This window comes from Diceros bicornis, chromosome 13 (assembly GCF_020826845.1).
Source record: "Diceros bicornis minor isolate mBicDic1 chromosome 13, mDicBic1.mat.cur, whole genome shotgun sequence".
Classification (NCBI taxonomy): domain Eukaryota; kingdom Metazoa; phylum Chordata; class Mammalia; order Perissodactyla; family Rhinocerotidae; genus Diceros; species Diceros bicornis.
The window spans coordinates 41,372,152-41,395,934 of record NC_080752.1 but is presented as its reverse complement, the minus strand read 5'-3'; the positions used below and the strand labels follow the sequence as shown (position 1 = coordinate 41,395,934).

General features: G+C 41.6%; 2 protein-coding genes across 3 annotated transcripts; one reads left to right on the top strand and one right to left on the bottom strand.

The window, feature by feature from the left end:
* Positions 1–3,472: 3,472 nt before the first annotated feature.
* LOC131412971 (pre-mRNA-splicing factor SYF2-like) lies at positions 3,473–8,991 on the bottom strand. Of its 2 annotated transcripts, XM_058553258.1 has the most exons (7): positions 8,945–8,991; positions 8,634–8,744; positions 7,370–7,495; positions 5,287–5,404; positions 5,089–5,179; positions 4,269–4,367; positions 3,473–3,801 (listed from the first exon to the last, which is right to left on the bottom strand). In XM_058553258.1, exons 1-7 carry the CDS (start codon positions 8,969–8,971, stop codon positions 3,636–3,638), a joined length of 738 nt encoding a protein of 245 aa, XP_058409241.1. In that variant the 5' UTR covers positions 8,972–8,991; the 3' UTR covers positions 3,473–3,635. The 2 variants fall into 2 exon arrangements, with proteins under 2 accessions (XP_058409241.1, XP_058409242.1); XM_058553259.1 differs by lacking the exon at positions 7,370–7,495.
* Positions 8,992–16,237: 7,246 nt separating this feature from the next.
* On the top strand, positions 16,238–22,081 carry SYF2 (SYF2 pre-mRNA splicing factor). Its single transcript, XM_058553257.1, has 7 exons — positions 16,238–16,323; positions 16,545–16,655; positions 18,963–19,088; positions 19,569–19,686; positions 20,041–20,131; positions 20,895–20,993; positions 21,768–22,081. The coding sequence occupies exons 1-7, from the start codon at positions 16,297–16,299 to the stop codon at positions 21,931–21,933; spliced, it is 738 nt and encodes a 245-aa protein (XP_058409240.1). The 5' UTR covers positions 16,238–16,296; the 3' UTR covers positions 21,934–22,081.
* The last annotated feature ends 1,702 nt before the right edge of the window (positions 22,082–23,783 follow it).

Here is a 23,783-nt window from a genome sequence, read left to right as displayed (position 1 = left end):
TCCATGGACTGACAGCATAGGGCTCACTGACCTTACCTGGGAGGTTGTGAGAAAAGAAATGCTGTATCCTAAGTTCCCACCCTAGGGCTGAATTAGTCTGAATCTTAACAATATTGCCAGTTGACGTGGATACTCATTAAAATTTGAGAAGTTTGGCCTAAAATTTATGGAATACCGGCTGTTATCCTGGAGGAGTTAAACTATGAGCTTCAGGGCAGGAAACTCAGCCAGAGAGGTTGAATGGGAAATGCCTCATTGAACTATACAATTCGTGAGGTTTAGTTGCATTTCTTCATTATGCTTTAAAAAGTATTCTAAATATTGAGCTCATCAATTTCAGATTCTTTAATGCTGCTGTAGCTGGAAAGGACCTTAACTAAGCACATAGAATTTTTTCTTTTAATTTTTTTTTTTTTTGCTGAGAAAGATTCACCCTGAGCTAACATCTGCCCCCAATCTTCCTCTCTTTGTCTGTAAGCTGCTGCCACAGCATGGCCACTGACAGACAAGGGGTGTAGATCTGAGCCCAGGAACTGAACCTGGGCCGCCAAATCAGAATGTGCCCAACTTAACCACTAGGCCACTGGGGCTGGCCTAGCACATAGAATTTCAAAAATGAGTATTATACTTAACTGTGAACTCAATAGATCCTGGATAGCTGGTCTAAATAGGCTGACTATAGACTTCTGTAGTTTTTGCCCATTAATACATATTAGTGGACACCAGAATCATAGAAAGAGTTAAGCCATTTTTAGCTTATCTCTGCAAGTATTATTTGACATACTGGATCAGATGTTTGAATGTAAGGTACCAGCTTAATTAATTTATTGTGCCCATGTGCTAGCCCTTAGCAATAAAACGTGTCTTGTTAAAACCTGGGCAAAGAATAAAAATCCTAGTGGATTAAAAACATGTTTTTTTAAGTATGGGTCTGTTTTTCTTTTGTACTGTCTTCCTGTTTTGCCACCATCTTGAGCTGCCTCTTAAATTTAGAAAGGAATGAAATAGATTTCCAATAGGCAGGGATAGCAAATTAGAATGGAATGGGCAGAATACTAGAGGCAAAACAACAAATAAGTCAGGAAAAGACAAATACCCAGAGATTAGATGAATAGATAAGCTGGCTGAAGTCCTAAATTAATTAAGTAGAAGTTGCCTTTTTAAAAAGGTGGTGAAGGTCCTAGTGAAACTTAATAAATTGCTGTTAACTAAAGCTGTGCTGTCCCATATTTTACCTGCACTTTCCTATAATACATAGCCATTAGCCACATGTCGTTACTTAAAATTCAGTTCCTCAGTTGTACTAGCCACTTCTCAAGTGTTCAGTAGCACCATGTGACTAGTGGCTATCTTATTGGAACGTGTAGATAATAGAATATTTCTTTCAGAACATTGTGTTGGATAGAACTGCTTGAAAAAATTTTGACCCCATGAGAAATTGAAATGTACAATGACTTGGATATGTACATTCGTGGCGGTATAGTTCTTGTTAAGTATCATGTATATAGCCTTGGCTACATTTTCATCCCTCAAGCCAACAGCACTTGGTTTGAACAGGGGGAATTGCCTGGAAGAAAGGGTTGTGCTTTGGGTAAACATGTCTATTTCACATTTAGGTTAACAACAAGTTATTGGGAGGGTAACGTGCTTCTAAAGGAGTAAGAAAGTTTACATGGTTAGGTTCGTTTTTATTGTAAGGAGACCTGAGAATATTGGTAGACTGGCTTGGTTACAGCAAAGTCCAAGAAAACATCAGGATTGGCTTTAAGATTTTAATTGAAAATGTGGTTAACCCGAACACCCTATTAGTATCGTTAGTTGGTATACTCCTTAGCAAAGTTGCAGAACTCAAGGATTTCCTTGTGAAGGAGACTTTTGAAATGAATTAATGATGTAATACTAGAATCTGTTTTTTTTTTGTTTTTTTTTTTGTGAGGAGATCAGCCCTGTGCTAACATCCGCCAATCCTCCTCTTTTTTTTTTTTTGCTGAGGAAGACGGCCCTGGGCTAACATCTGTGCCCATCTTCCTCCACTTTATATGGGACGCCGCCACAGCATGGCTTGCCAAGCAGTGCGTCGGTGCGCGCCCGGGATCCGAACCGGCGAACCCCGGGCTGCCGCAGCGGAGCACGCGCGCACTTAACCATACCACTTGCGCCACCGGGCCGGCCCCAGATTACTACTTTTTTGATAAGATTGGGCAGCATAGGTGTGTGTCTCAAATTACTTCAAAAAATAAGTCAAATTACTACTTCTATTTCCATTCCCCAGAGGCAATCATTGTAAATAGTATGATGTACATCTTGGATTTTTTTTTCTATGCCTGTACAAACCTCTTTCTATAGCTATATTATGAGCATCTTTTCCTGTTAGTATAAATCTGCTTCATTCTATAATTGTATGAATGTACCATAATGTTAAAATTTCCCTATTCACAGAACATTGGATATCTGTATCAATAGCATTTATATTACCATCTTTGTCAGCCCATCATTGACTGAATCAGAGCTTCCTACTGGTGTACCCAACTTATTTATCCCAGTCCTCATCATGTGTTGATTCACATAACATGGCACAAGTAGATATCTCCTTCACTTTTTATGGGATACTCCTGATTTCAGGTTTTCTATCCTGCATTTCCCATAATTATACTCAAACCACATGTTCTAATTTTTTAGTTACAGTTGAAATAAGGTTAAAATGCCAATTAGGCTTTTTTTTTTTTTTTTTGTGAGGAAGATAGCCCTGAGCTAACATCCATGCTAATCCTCCTCTGTTTGCTGAGGAAGACCGGCTCTGAGCTAACATCTATTGCCAATCCTCCCCCCTTTCCCCCCCCCCCCAAGCCCCAGTAGATAGTTGTATGTCATAGTTGTACATCCTTCTAGTTGCTGTATGTGGGACACGGCCTCAGCATGGCCGGAGAAGTAGTGCCTCGGTGTGCGCCCAGGATCCGAACCCGGGCCGCCATTAGTGGAGCGCACGCACTTAACCGCTAAGCCACCGGGCCAGCCCTAGGCTTTTTTTTAAATACCAAATGGCAGTATTATGTTTTAATAATGCTTTGACCAAATGTTTTAACTTATTTTCTTCCAGGGGATGTTTGCTTTTTGGAAGATGGGATATTTACAAAATGCCGTTAGAGAATCAGTCTCCTGCCCTGTTTGCCCCATTAACACACCTGGACCATGGAGTAGAGCATGAGATGATGGGCAAGCACCTGTTAACTGTGACCCATTCTGGGGAGGAGAGGCTAGGGTGAATTTCCAGTAGCCACTGTCACCTTCCTCTCACTACCTACCATACATAGCTTACAAGAAATATTAGTACCAGTTTAGCACCCCACCTCTGAAGCTCCCAAGTTCAACTCTAGGTCAAGTCAAATGCATGACAGATTTTAGGATGATGACGACTCCCATGTTTGTAGCTAAGAATTTTAAGCCCAGCAGGGAACACACATTAAGCACACACTTGGTGTTTAACAAAAGACAGATTTTTCTAAAACAAGTGAATAATAAATATATAAGCATGAAAATACATAGACATAGAACAATTCTTTACAAATTATAAAAGGAAAGATATAGACAGTCCTGGTTTATTGGTACAATTTGGCAGTCAAAACAGTTCCTGAATGTTAGACAGCAGTTCCTCTTTCCAAGTTTTGTTTAATTTCAGCTGTATATTTCCCATAGAATCTTTCTGCCTTCTTGTTGAATTTGGCATTCCTTTCATTAATGTAGTCAATGTCTGCATCATCATTATAAGGACGTCTCCGGCTATATTTGTCTCGTTTTTCAATTCTGTAATGGAAACAAACAGAGAGAATTAAAAGCTGCTTTATTTTTTGATCTTAACAGTTAAGACTGAAAGCACTATCTTTAGAAAAGCATTCAAGACTGAAAGCAGTATCTTTAGAAAAGCATTCTACAAAGAAATAGTTTCAATGAGCTTCCTTGAATTTAATTTTGTAAGTTAACAGTACCATCAGATGATATTTGGGACAGAACCCAGGTTCACGTTGAAATATAAGGGCAGTGATACATTACACTACTTGGAGAGAATTTTTATATTACTCTATTGATTCTGTGTAATAATGACCCCATTCAGAACACAAATATAAAGGTGGTGAATGGGACCATTCTTCAAACTAATAATTCAAGTGTTCCTTAATTTTTATCCAGGTGCTATACTTCAAGACTATAAAGGTAATTTTGTCATTAAGTGTGAAATTAGTACTAAATCTTTAGGTTGCATTTGGGGTACTTACTGCTTTTCCAAGTCTATGACCATCCTATCAATTTCCTCTGTGGAAGGCACATGTGTTCCATGAAGAAGACTATTTGATGTTGGGTAGAACTCCTCTCCACTGAGAAAAAGCAAGGTAATGAGTAACACTATAAAGATCCTATACTTTCAGAACTGGACAATTAGTGGTCAACAATAGCAACCTTTGGGATCATATTTGATTTCAAAGAAACAGAATTCAGACTTGAAAAAGGGTATTTAAGAAATCATCTGCTCTAGTGCCCAAATGAGTTGGCTGAGGACCAGAGGTCAATGGACTTATCCAACAAAGTTCATACAGTGGGAGAGGTGGAATGAGAACACACTGTTCTGCACAATTTATAGCTCTCTCCACTTGACTACACTGTTGTTATTAAAACAGAGTTTACCTTAAGCACACTATCTGCCTTACATAATTAGAGAAAGAAAGAGTGCAGCCTAGTGGTGCTTACTGCACATCATGAAAGTAGGTATCCTCCACAAGTAAGGGACACACTTACAGCAATGGTAGTAATCATGATGATGATAATAGCTGACACACATACAGTGCTTACTGTGTGCCAAGCATTAAGTGCATTGTATGAATTCATTTAACCTTTACAATAACCCTTTGAGGTAAGCACCATTATTATTCCCTGTTTACAGATGAGGAAACTGAGAAAGAAAAATTGTGCGACACAGCTAGTAAGTGGTGGAGCCAGGACCCAAGGCCAGGAAGCCAAGTTCCAGAATCAGGACTCTTAAATTCAAGTCCTTCCAGTAACATACAAAGAGTACACTATTAAATCACTTATAGACTTAACTGTTTTTCTCTCTGTCTTTCATATGTTTCCATGTCAGGTTTGATCTGCTTGGTCAACCGATGATATTGACGTAACTGGGCAGCAGCATAATCTAAAAAAAATGAGAGCCACAGACTATTTTGATGTTGGGGCATTATTAAACTTGTTATTAAATGGGCCATTAACAGGACCATTCAATAAAGTAAAAGCCAGTTTTACCTGAAAATCCCAGATCGGGGTTTTTCCTCCTCTTTTTCCTCTCCCACCTTTCTGCATCTTCTGCGCTGATCTCAAGCAACTTCACTTTCTCATAGTCTTCTCCTCTTGCTGCACATTCCTAAAAAGGGAAAAAACATTAGCTCTATTACCTTATATAATTTCTTGATTCCTAGGGCCGGCCCCAGCCTTAGCGGTTAAGTGTGCGTGCTCTGCTACTGGCAGCCCGGGTTTGGATCGTCGGTGTACACCGACGCACCGCTTCTCAGGCCATGCTGAGGCCGCGTCCCACATACAGCAACTAGAAGGATGTGCAACTATGACATACAACTACCTACTGGAGCTTTGGGGGAAAAAAAGGAGGAGGGTTGGCAATAGATGTTAGCTCAGAGGTGGTCTTCCTCAGCAAAAAGAGGAGGATTGGCATGGATGTCAGCTCAGGGCTGATCTTCCTCACAAAAAAAAAAAAATTCCTTGATTCTTTTTAAATCAAGAGAGGCCTGGGCCAGCCCGGTGGCTTAGCGGTTGGGTGCGCGTGCTCTGCCACTGGTGGCCTGGGTTCGGATCCCGGGCGCGCACCGATGAATTGCTTCTCCAGCCACGCTGAGGCTGCGTCCCACATACAGCAACTAGAAGGATGAGCAACTATGACATACAACTATCTACTGGGGCTTTGGGGAGGCAAAAAAGGAGGAGGATTGGCAATAGATGTTAGCTCAGAGGCAGTCTTCCTCAGCAAAAAGAGGAGGATTGGCATGGATGTTAGCTCAGGGCTGATCTCCCTCACAAAAAAAAAAAAAGAAAGGCCTAACGACTGCCACTAAGACTGAATTGACAGCCAGCCCTCATGGCCTAGCAGTTCCAGTTTGGTGGGCTCCACTCAGGTGAGCCAGGTTTGGTTCCCAGGCACAGAACCACACCGCTTGTCTGTCAGTAGCCATGCTGTGGCAGTGGCTCACACAGAAAAACTAGGACTTAGAACTAGAATGTACAACTATGTACTGGGGCTTTGGGGAGGAAAAAAAGAAGGGGAAGATTGGCAACAGATGTTAGCTCAGGGCGAATCTTTCCCAGCAAAAAAAAAGACTAAGTTGACTAACTTACAAAGAAAACTGGAATTTGCTAATGTCTGTAAGAAGTATTACATCTATAACATTGACACCAAAAACAGCTGTGGTAGACACATGAGTTGGCCATCAATATCCTTTCTCTCCTCCTTTCTGGGCTCATGGCTGCTCATCTCCCAACCTCCCTTGCAGTTGGATCAGGTCAAGTGACTTAAATTTTCAACAAAACAGGTGCTGAAGGGGCCGGCCCCGTGGCTTAGCGGTTGGGTGCGCGCACTCTGTTACTGGCAGCCCGGGTTCGGATCCCGGGTGCGCACCAACGCATCGCTTCTCTGGCCATGCTGAGGCTGCGTCCCACATACAGCAACTAGAAAGATGTGCAACTATGACATACAACTATCTACTGGGGCTTTGGAGGGGAAAAAAAGGAGGAGGAGGATTGGCAATAGATGTTAGCTCAGAGCCGGTCTTCCTCAGGAAAAAAGGAGGATTAGCATGGATGTTAGCTCAGGGCTGATCTTCTTCACAAAAAAAAAAAAAAAAAGTGCTGAAGGCTGCTTCCAAAGTCAGACCTTGAAACCATGGCTGTGCTGCCTCTACACTATACCCTTTCTTGCTGGCTGGAACTTGCAGCCACTTAGCTTTGCCCATCCAGACAGCCAACAACGTGCTGGGGAATGGCAGAGCAACAACGGAATGGACACTTGTATGGAACAGAGCTGCCCCTCTGACTTAGGCTGCTCAGCTGGGAACTGATAACATGAGTGACTAATAAGCTTTATCATTTATTGTTGGAGCTTCTGTTACTGTAGCTTAGCCCTTCTACCCTAATATCCACTGCTTATGTGGCTCTAACTATGTGCCAGGCACTGTGCTAAGTGTTTTACATATTTTATTCTCACAACTCTCTGAGCTACAGAGGAGAACAGAGCCAGAATGCTTAACTACCATGCTATATACCACCTCAACAAAACAGTTTTTGAATCCACAGCTTATGAGGATGGCAGAATTGCACTTACTTTTTTCTTTTTTTCTTCCTGCAATTCCCATTCCAAACGAGCTTTCTTAGCTTCCCAGTTTGCAGGTAATTTAAGTCTTTTATCTTCCTCCACAACTTCCTGGTGATTTAATTTTCGAGCTTCATTCTACCACCAGGACACACAAAGTTTGTCAGCATAAATATGGAAATAAATCCAAATAGATGTTACCTGTCTTCTTGTATGATAAGTCATCCAAAGCAGACTAGATTTGGATTTATTTCCATCAGGAGACACGTAATCTCTGATTTTTTCCCTTTTTGTGATGTTCACAGCCATTAATTACTAGCTAGATAGAGTGATTCATTAAAGATTGCAAAAAGGTGATGTTCTAATTATATCATTGCTTCTTCACATATCCTCTGGCCTCCTATTCTTTATACAATATTTCAAGTGAATTAAGTATGTGTGTTCAACTAGTTTTTAGATCTGAGTTTTTCTGGGCCAACAGAGATAACTACCCTCCCCAAACATACTCTTGTCTCCAGCTGCACCCAGCTGCCTACTGGCCTCCTACCCTGATAAGGACTCCTCCTCTGCAGTTGTACCTACTGCTTGGACACCTCCTCCCCCAACTCCTTTATATGTCTGATAATAGCCTACTCATCTTTCAAGCAGCTTAGTTGTCACCTCCATCTTTAGTTGTCAGTCTTTTTTTCTCTGCTCCTCTGAGGCACTTTGTTCGTCTCTAAAGAGCATTACCATTGTGGGAGTAATTATTGGTTATGGACCTGCCTCCATAACCAGCAGAAGAATTACCGTTTTGACTACTATATCCGCACTATCTAGTTGGCTATCGCACACTAGATGCGGGGGTGGGGTGGGGGTGGGGACGGAGGGAGACGACACTGTTTGGGGATGAATGAGTGATCGGCCTACTCGCTGTGTGAGGACAGACTAATTCCTTTCCATCTCTGATCCGCAGTATCCCTCTCTATAAAAACAAAGGTTTGATAAAGTCACTTGAACTGAAAGGAGAATGTGAGAAGTTGCTTAAAAAAATACTAATGTCTGATTCCAGAAACTGATTAAATCAGACACCCTGGAAGTGTGCCTTAAAGCATGTATACTTTTTAAAAATTCTAAAGTGATTCGAATGTGCTGCCAGGGTTGAGAGCACTGGGACAGATCTTCCATCCAGCTCTGCGGGTCTGTCAGACGCGCTGCTGCGGCTTCCTTGTCTCTCCCCGAACGCGCACGGGCCTGGCCAGGGGACAGGTGTCAGCTGGCCTCCGGGGCTACTCACCCGTTTCAGGTGTAGCTCCCGGAATTTGCGCAGTCTCTGCTCGCGCTTCTGGGCGGCCAGCTCCTCGGGGGTCGCCAGGGGCTGCTCCTCCTCCGCGCTGTCCACCGGCCCCTGCGGCGAGGAGGGCCGGCTTGAGACGGGGTCGGCTCGGCTGCCCCCCGACTGCGCGGCCGATTCCCCGCTGGGCCGGGCCCTCCCCGCCGATCCTGACCCCACAGTCTGCGCCTCCCTCCCTCCCCATCGCCTCTACGTCTAGGCCACGCCTCTAGCCGCAAAGGTTCCCCTGTCCCCCCCCAACCCCTGCCACCCACCTTCTCAGCCTTATCCTCCGCCGCCATCACACGGCTGCGCTTCCCCCCCCCCCGAGATTTCCGGCGACAACAAACTTTACCGACTCTCGGCTCACTTCCGGCAGCCAGCAGCCACAGGTTTCGGGACAAAAACCCGCCCCTTTCTGCTGCCCCTCCCCCCGGCCGGAGAACCAATCCCCGCCCCCGCAGCTCTGGGCTGTATCCGATTGGGCCAGCCCTGTGCGCAGGCGCATTGAGTGGACACACCTGAGCGGCGCGCGTGAAACCGCAGGAAAGGCTGGGCCTTGCCAGTATCGGAGTCTGTGGTTCGGACGGTAAACGGAAGTAAGAGGAAATGGGATAAAAGGAAGAAACCGCCAAATGTGTGAGAAAGTAACCCAGAGTACAGGTTGTGCCATCCAGTGACCAACCTTGCAATTCAGATCTCTGATTACCCAATCCAAAGTAGGCCTCCAGTCACCATCAAGTCATCCCATTTTAATCTCTGCATAGCAGTTTTTTGGCCCTTTGCTCAGTACAACTTAAGCCCCAAGAGAACAGGGTCTATTTCTATCTTGGTCACAACTGATTCTTGCGCCCCGAACTGTACTGGTCCAGAGTATGAATTAATTTCATGCTGTTGAAGGAAGGAAAGAAGGAAAAAATTGACAGGGTATTTGAGATCTCTTCCTCAAGTGTCTCCATGATGCAGAAAGATTTCTTGGATTAACTTGAGGCTTTGACTTTCTTCTCAAAATGAAAATTCTGCATAGAACACCATTCTTCATATATCTATCCGGTCATTCAATAATGAACTGTATAACCATTCTCAGTTATTTAACTCGCCTTCGGTTCATCTATGAAAAAGAAATATTAAAGCAATACCCATGTCACAGGGTAGTTTAGAACAAGTTAGATAATATGTCTGAAGTATTTGTGACCAGTGCCTGGCTCATAGCAAATGATGAATAATTGTTGACTTTTACCAGTTAAGACTAGATGTGTCCCCTCCTGCCTGAGATGTCCTTAAATGTCTTTCTTCAGGGAAGCCCTAAGCCCACCTCCTGAAGGGTCAGTTTCCCCTGTTATAGCTCTTCATACTTTCTTCTTTGCGGTGCTTACGTAAATGTAATTAAATAAGTGTGGAATTGCTTGTTCAATGCAGTTAATTTAAATGAGACAAGTTTCTTAACCACTATTAAAATAGCAAATCTAGCAGAGTCATAGGCTTTTATTTTTTCTATATTATGGATGATTTGACAGAGCAATCTTACAAGTATTTATATTCTTTAGGAATACAAAAGTGTCTATTATCAAATTATTTCCAGGAAGATCACTTAACGGAATTACAGGTTTTGAAGAATAGTTTGTCTGAGTCCTACAAACTCAAACTAAGTAGTTAAGGAGAGTTTAATAAAGGGACTGTTTACAAAGTTGTAGACTGGGTTAAAAGAAACCAACAAAAGAGAGTGAAGCATTCCACAGCCAGCAACATTGGGGAGCTATTGCTACCCCTTCTCCTAAAGAGGCAAGGGGAGGGAGCAGCAAGGGGAAGAATAGAATAAGGTACAAGAGGGTCTTCAGACAGAAGCTGTGACTAGAGAAATGAAGTCAACCCATAATCCAGCCAGAGAATAAATATCCTGACCTCATTTCTTCTGAACCTTTGATCTTCTGTAGGTGCTACTCATTGGCAGGACCCAATGAGAAGAGAGCAATAGGCAAGAGAGCTTATCCATGCATTCCATACAGGCCAGCGCTCACGGGCACAGAACAGGGTGGAGGCTGGTGGAGAGTGGTTCTAAAAGAGCAAACAGAAAATATCTAGCACAATTCTTTTTATGGGACAGGGCAACAGTTAAAAAAAATTTTGAAGTCTTATTAAACCTCTTTGTTCAAGTTATATTTACATTGATTTATTAACAAAGAACAGAATAAGCCTTGTGGCCAATTGAATTTTCCAGGATGGTAGAAGATCTTCCATCCTATGTTCTATTCTTATAGTGTGACATTGATGCTCCTTCCATGGAGAGGTAGTGTCTATGTCCCTAATCCTTGAATCTGTGACTATGGAGGAAGTGACACCATGTGACTTCTGAGGCTAGGTCATAAAAGGTGAAACAGATTCCACTTGGTTCTCTTTGGATGCTTGTTCTTGGAACCTAGCCATCATGCTTTGAGGAAGCCTAGGCCAAATGCAGAGGCCATGTGTAGATATTCTGGCAGACAACTAACATCAACCACCAGACATTTGAGTGAGGAGCCTTTGAAATGATTCCAGCCCCAGCCCCTAATCTGACTGCAACCACATTCGATACCCAAAGCGAGAACCACCTAGCTGAGCCCAGTCAGTTCCCAGAACTGTGAGAGATAATAATAGTTGTTGTGTTAATGTATCAAGTTTTGGGGTGACTTGTCATGCTGTGATAGACAAATTATACAGTTCAAAAGAGTTGTGAAGAGTCACACAAATCTCCATATTGCACAGGAAAACAAGATAGACATTCCTGTGAATGTTCTTAATATGTTATCTTATAAAATCAGATTTGTTGAGCAATTTTTACCACACGGAATATTATCTCTCCTTTCTATTGTTAAAAACAAGACAACAGGCCCAAAATGGAGTTGCTTATGCTAAGCTTCAAGTCACCAAACCGAAACTTAATTACAGTTTCAGTTCTCCCAGAAACGGAATCTTAAACCAGTCAATCACCTGACCAGCACTAGTTAGGTAATCTGCCTGATGGACTCCTGCCATCCCCTACAGGAAAGTAACCTTGCAATGACCAACACACTTTTTTGTCGAGTATAACTTCCTTGTTCCCACTCCCTTCTGCCTATAAAAATCTTTCATTTTGTACAGCTCCTCAGAGCTCCTTTCTATCTGCTAGACTGGATGCTGACTGATTCATCAATTGTTGAATAAAGCCAATAAGATTTTTAAAATTTACTCAGTTGAATTTTGTTTTTAACACTATGCTGATTCTCTTTTATCTCTTCCAGAGACTACTTTAGTTAATTATGAAGATTTGTATTTTTTTAAAGCTAGGCTTGGTAATTTTATTAATTTGTGTTATAAGCAAATTGGCAATATAGAGCTCAATTTTACTTGCAGGAATATAGAAAAGAATGAATCGGATTCAAAAAACAAACAAAAAAACAAAAAAGAAACAAACTCATAGATACAAAGAACACACTGGTGGTCTCCAGAGGGGAGGGAGGTAGGAGGATGGTTGAAATAGGTGAGAGGATTAAGTACAAACTTCCAGTTATAAATAAATAAGTCACGGGATGTAATGTACAGTGTAGGGAATATAGTCAATAATATTGTAATAACTGTATGGTGACAGATGCCTACTAGTCTTATCATGGTGATCACTTTGTAATGTATATAAATGTTGAATCACTATGTTGTACGCTTGGAACTTAATATAATGTCTGTCAACTATACTTCAATTAACAAGAAAAAAATGAATAGGATTCTTAAAACACTAAAATAAGAAGCATATGAGCACTTCTCTTCTCCAATGTCCCTCTGTCTTCCTAGGCAAGTCTAAGATCTCTGAGGCAAGTGTCCCCTGACTACTTCTGTGTGCCACCTGGACTCATCATAGGGTCTGGCACCTGGTAGCTGTTCAACAAACATTAAAAAAACTGGAAAAAAATTCTGTCCGTGCTGCCTCAGAATATCTGTAAGCCCAGCAAACAGAGCCCCCCAAACCTATTTAAATCCCCTTTCCCCTTCCATTTCTTCCCTTCCAGCTTCACCCTGGGGACTGTCAATTACACCAAACATATGATGTCACTTCCTCATGACATATTTCAAAATCTTCCTGAGTATAGGAGAACTTAACAGGTTCTGATGTCTCTGTGACAGTTTTGAGACTTTTGCTGTAATAAACATCCCATATACTAGTGTATACATACTAGTGCTTTTATTTCTGTAGGATAGATTCTCAAAAGTGAGTCTACTGAGTTAAAGGGCTCATATAATTTTAATAGATGTTGTTGATTAACTTTTCTGAAAGGTTGTAGCAATTCTCATTCCTACCAACAATGCTTGGAAGTGCAGGTTTCTGGAACTGATGCCTAACCAAGTGGGCTTGCCTCCTGGTGAGTTAAAGAAGACTGGACACCAGTGGAAGTTGTCTTACAAAGTAAAGTGTATTTGCAGCAAATAGGAGGCCCCAAGGAATCATTTCCAAAGTCATGGCATCCCTGAAAAAAGGGAAGCAGGAACTTTTATTTGGTTGGGGAATGAATATTCAAAAGGAAGAGGCCGGTATTTGCTTGCACAGGCTCAGCTGGAGAACGTGCTTCCACATAACGAGGCCTAAGCTCCTCCTGGAGAGATCTTTGCATTAAAAATAAGGCAAAGGTCAGGGGCATAGCTCTTCTGGTGAGGCTTGGTCAATTTCAGGATGGGTGGTGGTTACATCTCCCTTGAGTGCCTCCCTTGGTCAGTTTCAGGATGGCTGGTGGTTACAATCTCTGTAACACACAAAAGGAAAAGAAACAACTTGGAAAAACAGTTAATTGCTTCCAAACCCACCTTTGAGTTTCTCAAGGCACCTAATCAGTGACAGAATCTTCTCCATTATTTGATTTTATTGGTATTTTTATTTTTTACCAATCTGAGAGGCATAAAACCACATATAGTTGTTTTAATTTTCATTGTCTGACTATTGATGATATTCCCTATTCTGTGAGATAGGAATCTAATTTTCTTCTGTCCATATTTCAGCCAATTATGCAAGCACCATTTATTCTATTCTATTCTATAAAGCATCACTGTCCCACTGAATCTATATGTGAATTTTCTGTTCTGTTCCATTGATTTGTGTGTCATTTCCTGTGCAAGTGTTCATTACTGAAGTCTCTTAATTCCTGGTAAGATAAATCCCTTCTCCGTATTTTTTATTCAAAAATACTCTTGGCTGTTCTCAGTGTTTCTATACAAACTTTTAAAATTAATTTTTAATTTTGCGGGCTGGCCCTGTGGCTTAGCAGTTAAGTGCACGTGCTCCGCTACTGGCGACTCAGGTTCGGATCCCGGGCGCACACCGACGCACCGCTTCTCCGGCCATGCTGAGGCCGCGTCCCATATACAGCAACAGGAAGGATGTGCAACTATGACATACAACTATCTACTGGGGCTTTGGGGGAAAAAAGGAGGAGGATTGGCAATAGATGTTAGCTCAGAGCCGGTCTTCCTCAGCAAAAAGAGGAGGATTAGTGTAGATGTTAGCTCAGGGCTGAGCTTCCTCACCAAAAAAAAAAATAAATAAATAATAATTTTGGAATTGGAAATATATTCATATGGTCCAAATATTACATATATAATATTATCACTTATATTGGCTTCTTGACTATTCCTCCTCAGATCTTTGTGCAAAATAAAAATATATTCTTAGGGTTACCTAACCCTACCCACAACCCCCCAAATGTAGCATACTATATAGGCAGTTCTGCACCTTGCATTTTATATTTAGTATATTTTGGAAATCTTTCCAAATTAGTAAACAGAGAGCTGCCCCATTCCTTTTCACAGCTTCATAATGTTCCACTGAATGGAACCATAATTTATTTCACCAGTTTTCTATCCACAGACGTTTGAGTTTCCAATTTTTTGCTTTTACAAAAAAACCAAAAAACAGAAATGAACAACCTTGTACAGAAGTCATTTCATACCTGTGCAATTGTAGGATAAATTTCCAGAAGTGTGATAGCTGGGTCAAAGAGGAAATGCCTTTGTAATTTTTATAGCTATTGCCAAAATGCCCTCCCTAAAGGTTTTACGAATTTTCAGTCCTACCAGCAATATATGAATTCATGTTTCTTCACAGTCTCACCAATGCAGTGTGGTGTTGTGACCACAAACCAGGCAAGGAAAAGGTTAATGAAAATCTGATCCATAACTAAACATAGCCTGCCAAATGTTTTCCAGACAAGGAGAAAACTAAATGTGCTGTTTTTCAGAGGTTGATGTCCTCATGTTTGCAGATGTTGCCATCCTACAGTGAAACTTACCACAGTTGCAGCAGGACCCCTGCAAATTGCTTCCTGCTCTAAGTGTCCAAAAGTTACCTTGGACCTGTTATGTAATGGCATGTTGCATTGAGCTCTTATGTAATGGCATTGAACTCATTATGTAATGGCCTGCACATGCGTCCTGTTTAGGCCTAGTTGTTACACAGTTGTAACATATCCTCAGCACTCCGGAGTATAAAGTCTCCAACTGCACTAAGCGGGCGGGGAGGTGCGGTGTGTGTGAGAGAGAGGCAGGTGGGGGGGTGGGGGGGGCACTGCTTGGGAGCTATCCCCACGTGTTCTACGTTGCCTGTGCAAGCAATAAACCCTTTTTCTTCACCCACTCCAGCCTTGGTTGTGCTTTTTGGCTCTGTACTCACCAAAAGACTGACCTACTGAGTTCGGTTCCATTGTCAAACTGTTAGATTTTACCATGTTATTTTCCAGTTCCAAAAAACAAAAACAATAACCCACTGAATTCTGAGGGGAATAACATTACATTAATACTCCTTTGAGATACTTTTGTGATACTACGTTTTTATAGTAAGTTAACCATAAAATACTTCATTATTTATTCAAATTTTACTTTTTTGTACTTCAAATTATTTCGTATTTTACGTTACTGTTTAAATTTTATACCTAGATATCTTTTCATTCGTTTTCCATTTCCACATCTAATTGGTTTGTTAGTGCAGAAAAAATATTATTTTCATATATTCCTGTTGTATCCAGCACCTCACTGAATTATATTAATAACTTCAGCACTGTTACTAGTTCTGGGGCAGTTTCCCTGCTGGGCACGGAAGAATGTACAAGATGAGACAGGCCCTGCTCTCCTGTAGTTTATAAGGTTGATGGAGGAAAAGGAAAACGAACAGATGATAAAAATATCTTACACTATTGAAGAGAATTAAAATTGTGCCATATGACAGTTCTAAAGGGCCTAAGTGAGACAAGGTAAGCCACAGGAGACCTGTCCCGGAGGAAGTGACACTGAGGGTAAGCGCTGAAGGGAAAGCACCTTCCCTTCAAAGGAGCGGCACGCGGTGCAGGCGACCGTCTGCTAGGCTTCCCGTTCGCCCATTCCTTCCCAGCCTCCCGCATCCGAGAGCGTCCCCGCCCTTCGCGCCCCGCCTTGCCTCTGCGGCCTTTTGCGGCTGCGCAAGACCTCGCCCAATCGAAAACATCTCACTGCTGCAAGGGGCAGGGATTGGCCCTAAATTCCGGAGGCTGCCAGGAAGGGGCGGGGCTTGTAGAAGTTATTAACGTGTATCGGCGGGGCGATCCAAAAGCCGACGGAAGTGCTCTGTGTTGTTGCCGGAAGTGAGAGGAGGAAGGGTGTGATGGCGGCTGCGACTCTAGCCGAGAAGGTAAGTGCCGCCGGCTCTAGCCAGGGGTTATTGTGGGAGAGGGCTCCGGGGGGGTGGCAGGAGGTGGAGGAGAAGCTTGGGTGCCGGGTCAGGGGGGCGCCGACACTGTGGGGTCGGGATCGGCGAGGAGGGCCCGGCCCGGCGGGACCGGCGGGGAATCGGCCGCGCAGTCGTGGGGCAGCCGAGCCGGCCCCGTCTCAAGCCGGCCCTCCTCGCCGCAGGGGCCGGTGGTCAGCGCGGAGGAGGAGCAGCCCTTCACGACCGCCGAGGAGCTGGCCGCCCAGAAGCGCGAGCAGAGACTGCGCAAATTCCGGGAGCTGCACCTGAAGCGGGTGAGTAGCCCCGGAGGCCAGCTGACACCTGTCTCCTGGCCAGGCCCGTGCGCGTTCGGGGAGAGACAAGGCAGCCGCAGCAGCGCGCCTGATTCGCAGAGCTGGATGGAAGATCTGTCTCGGTGTTCTCAACCCTGGCAGCACACTGGAATCATTTTTGAAAATACACGTGCTCTCTCCAGTCCTTCTCCCACCCAAATCTGATTTAATTTATCTGGGCTTATTTGAGAATCTCTATTACTAACAGTCTCTTCGCTGTATGATTCTAATAAACTTCAGTTTACCTAGGATAATATGTAGAGCTAGAGACTGGAAGAAACTTGCCCAGTGTTAATAAGAGAGCTGGTTGTCTCTTCATTCAAAAATAATCAGCGAATCTTAGGAAGTCTGTATTGTCAGTGGTTCAGCTAGTTGGTGGGGAATCAGATGATTTTGATAAGGCTTCTGCTTCTAAGTCGGGGAGACAACTTTATAGCCAGAAATGACATTGTGGTAAGCCTCATGCTAGAATTAGGAACAAAGTGCCCTGAGAGTGCAGAGGAAGAGAGATTAATACAGTTTGGGAGTCTCCAGGCAGTGCCTCATATAAGAGATGATACCTAAGCTACTTTTTGAAAGATGAGTAAGATGGTATCAGACAAATAAAGAAGTTGGAGGAAGAAATATCCAAGCAGAGGAAACAAGTGCAAAGGAAGAGAATTCACATTAGGAATAAGAGTTCAGCTATGGACTGGCGGCATTTGGAGCTGAGAAAGGAAAAAGCAGGTCTTGACTATTTCCACTTGAAGTGGCCTGATTGGCAGCTTGGCTGTGGTTTTAGAAAACCCCATCACTCTGACTATTGGAGTGAGACAAAAACAAGCCTGTTACAAACCACAGAAATGACCACATATCTCCTTCTTCTGCTAACATCAGTGACTGCTATTATCAAATACAGCATTAGTCTCACTCCATTAATTCTGCTTCCTATATAAAAACTTGTTAATCTTGCCTGTTGTATAAAAACTAAAGATACCCGGGCCAGCCCGTGGCTTAGCGGTTAAGTGCGTGTGCTCTGCTACTGGCGGCCTGGGTTCGGATCCCGGGCGCGCACTGACGCACCGCTTCTCTGGCCATGCTGAGGCGGCGTCCCACATACAGCAACTAGAAGGATGTGCAGCTATGACATACAACTGTCTACTGGGGCTTTGGGGGGAAAAATAAAGGAAGAAAAAAAATTTTAGAAAAAACTAAAGATACCCAATTGTAGAATGCCCTGGGTTTCTGACAGTGCCTAATCCAGAGCACAGCTGTACTTCCCTTGAACCTTCCCCCCAGTCACCGGGCACAAACGCAAATCCTGTAACTAGCCCCTTGTAAAACCCTCTCACTGAAATGCCTGCAGTTCTCCATGGTTTGCTGTCTCCTTCAGCAACAAACACAACTTTGACTACAGTTGTATTCTTGGTGTCTTCAACTGGAGGGCATTGCCAGAGCCCAGAGTATATGAGAGCTGGTGGTTGAGAGGAGCCTCTCTTTTTGCCCAGAAAGAGTTAGTCTAATAAGGAATTAAACACACTTAAATATTTATTTGAAGGGACTGTGTAAAGAACATGTGGTTAGAAATTAGGAGACATGGCTTCCTGGACAAACTGCCACCAGCTTGTGACCTAAGAAACATCTAACTTAAGTTGTCCTTAAGATGATATACTAATTTTGTTTTGTGCGGTTAAATTTATCTTTCATAAGACTTCATAGAGTAATTCAAATGGAAGATGTCTTTCATTTGCCATAATGTAAAACTGTTAAAATATTTTAAGAGGAGGAGGGACTTGGAAAAGGTTAGAGATATTAAGATAGGTTTTAAAGTCCCCAGCCCCAAATTGAGACTTTTTCCTTGAATTAATCAGGATTAAAAGAGAATTGAAAGTAGAATATCTTTTTCATTATGTGATATGATGATATTTCATATTATCTGAAGTCTACTTAAGTGCCACTGTAGTATGCCTTCCCCACTTTGCGAAACCGTGTCTGATCCAACCTAAGGGATCTGCTCAAAGGGACCACACAGCTAAACAGCCAAAGCTGACATTAACCCCCAGGCCTCTGAAACAGCAAACCAGTGCAGCCCAACACATTTCTTGACTGTCTACAGGTGTAGACCTAATTAGTCTGTTCCCTTGCCTAAACTCCTTTGATGGCTCTATTACTTTTAGGATACAATGTGATCCCCTTGTTAATGTGTCTTAACCTGATGCTCCTCAGGGAAGGCAAGCTTTGTTTAGGTTTATTTTCATGTTTCAGCTGACAAACTTTTTGTGGTTTTAGAATGAAGCTCGTAAATTAAATCACCAGGAAGTTGTTGAAGAAGATAAAAGACTTAAGTTACCTGCAAATTGGGAAGCCAAAAAAGCTCGTTTGGAATGGGAACTACAGGAAGAAGAAAAGAAAAAGGTTAGGAACTACTCTACTGTCTTCATATGTGGTTTATTCAATCGTGTCTGTTGTATTGAGACGGTAGAAAGTGGTGGTTTTGTATGCTGGCTCTGGAGCCAGACTGCCAGAGTTCAAATCCTGGCTCTGCTTTTCATCAGCTGCGACACTTCTGGTGAGTTATTTAACCTCTCTGTGCCTTAAGTTTTCTCATCTGTAAAACAAGGACTATAATAATAATTGAGTTAATTATGAATTAAATGAGTCAATGCATGTAAAACATTTAAAAGGGGGTCTGACACCTTGTAAATGTTGAATAAGTATTATTTTTTAAATTGATGCACTCTCTTTGTATATGTCATAGCAGATTCCCAAATTTCCTTCAAAAATTAATCATTTTTAAAGTATTGCTTGAGATCTTTATTCAATCTTGATTTAAAATAGATCGAATAATTGCTTATATCATAATTGCGGGTATTAGCTTTTTTTCTTTCTTTTTAGGAATGTGCAGCAAGAGGAGAGGACTATGAAAAAGTGAAGTTGCTAGAGATTAGCGCAGAAGATGCAGAAAGATGGGAGAGGAAAAAGAAGAGGAAAAACCCTGATCTGGGATTTTCAGGTAAAACTGGCTTTTACTTTATTGAGTGGGCCTGTTAGATAAGCATTGCCTTCAGTGTTTCTGGTTTTAAGAAAGGATATGTCCCTTCATGGAATATCCTCTAAGAGACTTAAACCCAAGAAAAAGACAAATATGTCTCATAGGGCAGAGGTAAAGAAGGCTATACTTTAGTCAGCTGATTCTTTTATTCTTTGTGGTAAAATTAATCAGAGCCTGTATTATCAGCATTTTCAGGATAGAGGCTATGCTCAGATTAGTGTCTTGTGCATATATTACTAATAATTTTGATTTTTCTCTGAATAGTAATGACCAAACAAGGAAATATATCATCTCTGATTCTCATTTTATTTTTAGATTATGCTGCTGCCCAGTTACGCCAATATCATCGGCTTACCAAACAGATCAAACCTGACATGGAAACGTATGAGAGACTGAGAGAAAAGCAGTAAGTTGACAGCATTAGTGCAAGTCCTTTTCATCCTGAAGTGATATGGATATATTTGTGTGTGTGTATATACAGATACACGTGTACTTAAATACAAGCACACTTTAATGCTTAGGTGAGGGCTGTCAATAGCTGTGTAAGAATGGTTTTTGGTCCTGACAACAGTGTTGCTCACTCCACAGCAGTTAAGCTGACCACCTGGTTATGTTTCTAGCTGGGCATTCTAAGACTGGGTGTTGAATGTTTAACACCCAGGTTATCATAGTTACTCAGATATTTTGGAGGCAGAATGCTTTAGTGCTGGGATGGGTGAACCTTTTCTGTAAAGGACCAGAGAGTAAATATTTTAGGGTTTGTGGGCTATACGGTCTCTGTCACAACTACTCAACTCTGCTGTTGTGATGTGAAAGCAGCCAGAGGCTACATAAACAAATGGGTGTGGCTATGTTGCAATAGAACTGTTCGCAAACAAAGATGCAGGCTGCCTCACCCTGCTTTAGTGGAAAGAGAACCTGAACCTGGAAGCAAGTCCTTTAACCTCTGGCCCTTAGCTCTTTCATCTGTAGAATGAAGGTGTTGAAATGGGTGATTTCTTAGGTCCCTTCCAATTTCGTATTTTCCTTTTTAAAAAAAGTTAAGGTGAGAGATCACGGTAAATATACATACATATTTTCTCTCTCATCGTGACTGGTAGTTTACTTTGAAATTTGAAAACGTGGAGGACTTGTAGCGTTACTGTATGTCCATTTTGCTGTCTTTTCAGTGGAGAAGAGTTTTTCCCAACATCCAACAGTCTTCTTCATGGAACACATGTGCCTTCCACAGAGGAAATTGATAGGATGGTGACAGATCTGGAAAAACAGTACGTATTCAGTACAACAACCTGAAATTTTAATGTTTAACAACAAAATGGATTAGTGTGCTTAGAATGAATTGAAAAGACAGATATTATTCTTGTCAATTTCTGACTTAGCATCTCTAGTTGATTTTGGGGACAGACAGCAAGTATGGGTTGAGTCTATATTTGAAACGGAGGTGCAAAATATCGATGAAATTGAATTGTTATAATTGAAGCAGGGAAAAGTCTAAAGAAAATTATTCTTCTTTAAAAGCCTTTACTTGAGCAACCATTCCACTGTTTGATTTGAAGAAATACAAATGTTCTAGTAAATGTACCTTTGTTATATGTGTCTTTCTTAATACTGACAGGGGTGAATATTAGGCAGAGCAGAATGAATTTATATTTTAAGAGTTAATACATGTAAGTATTAAGAATAGTGTCTAGTATATACTATGCCCTCCATATTAACTGTGGTTATTATTAATATAATTATTATTGTAATAGTCATTTTCTTTTAAGTAATACTTCATGTGTCCAGTTCGTAACAATGTATCATTGCTCTTTTAGGAGCATTCTGAGGATGAGTTTGTATTTACTGAATTTCATGGTTCATACCCGGGGTTGTGCTGTTAATTAGCAGTTTCAACTTGATCTTGATGAAAACTGGGCTGCCCCCCTCCCTCTTCAAAGTGTGCTAAGTGTACCAATTCTGTTGTTAACTATTTGGCCATGTTTTATTAAGATCAGAAAAGAGAGCAGTTTTGAATTTTGTAAATTATTTTCTTGTTTCCCCAGAATTGAGAAACGAGACAAATATAGCCGGAGACGTCCCTATAATGATGATGCAGATATTGACTACATTAATGAAAGGAATGCCAAATTCAACAAGAAAGCAGAAAGATTCTATGGGAAATATACAGCTGAAATTAAACAGAATTTGGAAAGAGGAACAGCCGTCTAATCCCTTTAGGAAATGTCTTAGAAGCTTGAGAATGGAGTGAAAATTTCTGCTAGCAAATTGAAGTTCTCTTCAGAGTTATACCAGTAAACCAGAACTGTCTATGCTTGCCCAATCAGCATTTAAAAATAAATATTTTTTCTTAAATGTATACTTCCATGTATATTTCCACATTTTTGTGCTTGGATATAAGATATATTTCTTGTACTGTACTTGTTTTGTAAAAACCTACTTTGTATAAATTCTAATTATATTATTTTTCTATGTATTTTAAATGCGTATGACTTTAATCTTTGAAGCATTTTGGGTTTAGGATTGCTGGCAGCGTATGTAAATGCAGTCATTGTCGCTTTGAATATTGTTATGAATCGGACAACATCTAGAGCAGGGGTTGTAGACTCTGAAGCTAAGGACAGTGATGAGGAAGGTGGCAGTGGCTACGGGAGGGCCGGTGCAGGCTGTACGCACGGCTGCTCATGACCAAGTTCAGGAAGTAGCAGAACTGTCCTCCCATGAATATTGACCGAGGAAAGTTCCCTTTTTATTTTTTATGTTTATTTTTTATTTTTTTTTTTTTTTGTGAGAAAGATTGGGCCTGTGCTAACATCTGTGCCCATCTTTCTCTATTTTGTATATGGGATGCTGCCACAGCGTGGCTCGATGAGCCACCGGTGTATAGGTCTGTGCCCAGGATCCGAACCTGTGAACCCTGGGCCGCTGAAGTGGGAGCACGCGAACTTAACTGCTATGCCACCGGGCTGGCCCCAACAGTTCTCTTTTTAAAAAGAAAATATCCTGTGGAATAGAATCCCAACTAAACACTTCATTTTCAAAACAAATATTTGTATATATACATGTGTATATACACAAACATACACATACATGTTTCCATTCCACAAACATTAAAATTTTTTTTTTATTATGGGAAATTCCGAACACATTCAAAAGAAGGCAGAATAATACAATGAATCCAGTATACCCAATACCCATCTTCAATAATCGATTCGTGGCCAATTTTGTTTCATTGTTATTTCTATCTCCTTTCTCCTCCACGACTTCCATGTTATTTGAAGCAATTATTAAATGCATAATTTCATCTCTAAATATTTCAGTATGTATCTGATGGATAATGACTTAAAAGACCATAATACTATGATCACAACAGTAGTTTTATTTTAATAAAAGTCCAGAGAGAAAGATTGGTATGATTTTTTTTGCTTGTTGATTAAAATGGTAAATAATTAGGACATTCCAAATTAAGAGAAATTTGAAACTCAGAAAATTTCACAAATATTTCAGCTTCAGTATTTAAAGACAATTTAACATTTAATAACACTGGTGATTGGTTATTCCCTTTTTGAATTTATTTGGCACTTTCTGTTATTTTGTTTCTTCTAGCATTTTTTTTTTAAAGTTTTATTTATTTATTTAGTGTGTGTGTGAGGAAGATCAGCCCTGAGCTAACATCCATGCCAATCTTCCTCTTTTTGCTGAGGAAGACTGGCCCTGGGCTAACATCCATGCCCATCTTCCTCCACTTTATATGGGACGCCGCCACAGCATGGCCTGACGAGCGGTGTGTCGGTGCGCGCCTGGGATCTGAACTCGGGCCGCCAGCAGCAGAGCGCGCGCACTTAACTGCTATGCCACAGGGCTGGCCCCTCTTCTAGCATCTCTGTGTGCAGTTAATCAGGTCTGATCGCAGGGCCTTGATGCTCCTTGGAACATAAGTTGAATATGTTTCTGTTGCCACTTTGACTACCTTAGTTCAAGTCTTTGATCCTGAAAGTTGCATCTGGCAATGTATTTAAAAGAAGGATTCACTATGAGCCAGCTAGGTTTATTCTAAGAAT

Excerpts from the sequence above, each read along its gene's own strand:
- LOC131412971 (XM_058553258.1), bottom strand. The coding sequence starts at position 8,971 with ATGGCGGCGGAGGATAAGGCTGAGAAG. Across the intron at positions 5,180-5,286 it reads CCCCGATCTGGGATTTTCAG|ATTATGCTGCTGCCCAGTTA; the intron begins GTAAAACTGGCT and ends CATTTTTTTTAG. Across the intron at positions 3,802-4,268 it reads GTCATAGACTTGGAAAAGCA|AATTGAAAAACGAGACAAAT; the intron begins GTAAGTACCCCA and ends TTTCCATTACAG.
- SYF2 (XM_058553257.1), top strand. The coding sequence starts at position 16,297 with ATGGCGGCTGCGACTCTAGCCGAGAAG. Across the intron at positions 19,089-19,568 it reads AGGAAGAAGAAAAGAAAAAG|GAATGTGCAGCAAGAGGAGA; the intron begins GTTAGGAACTAC and ends CTTTCTTTTTAG. Across the intron at positions 20,994-21,767 it reads GTGACAGATCTGGAAAAACA|AATTGAGAAACGAGACAAAT; the intron begins GTACGTATTCAG and ends TTGTTTCCCCAG.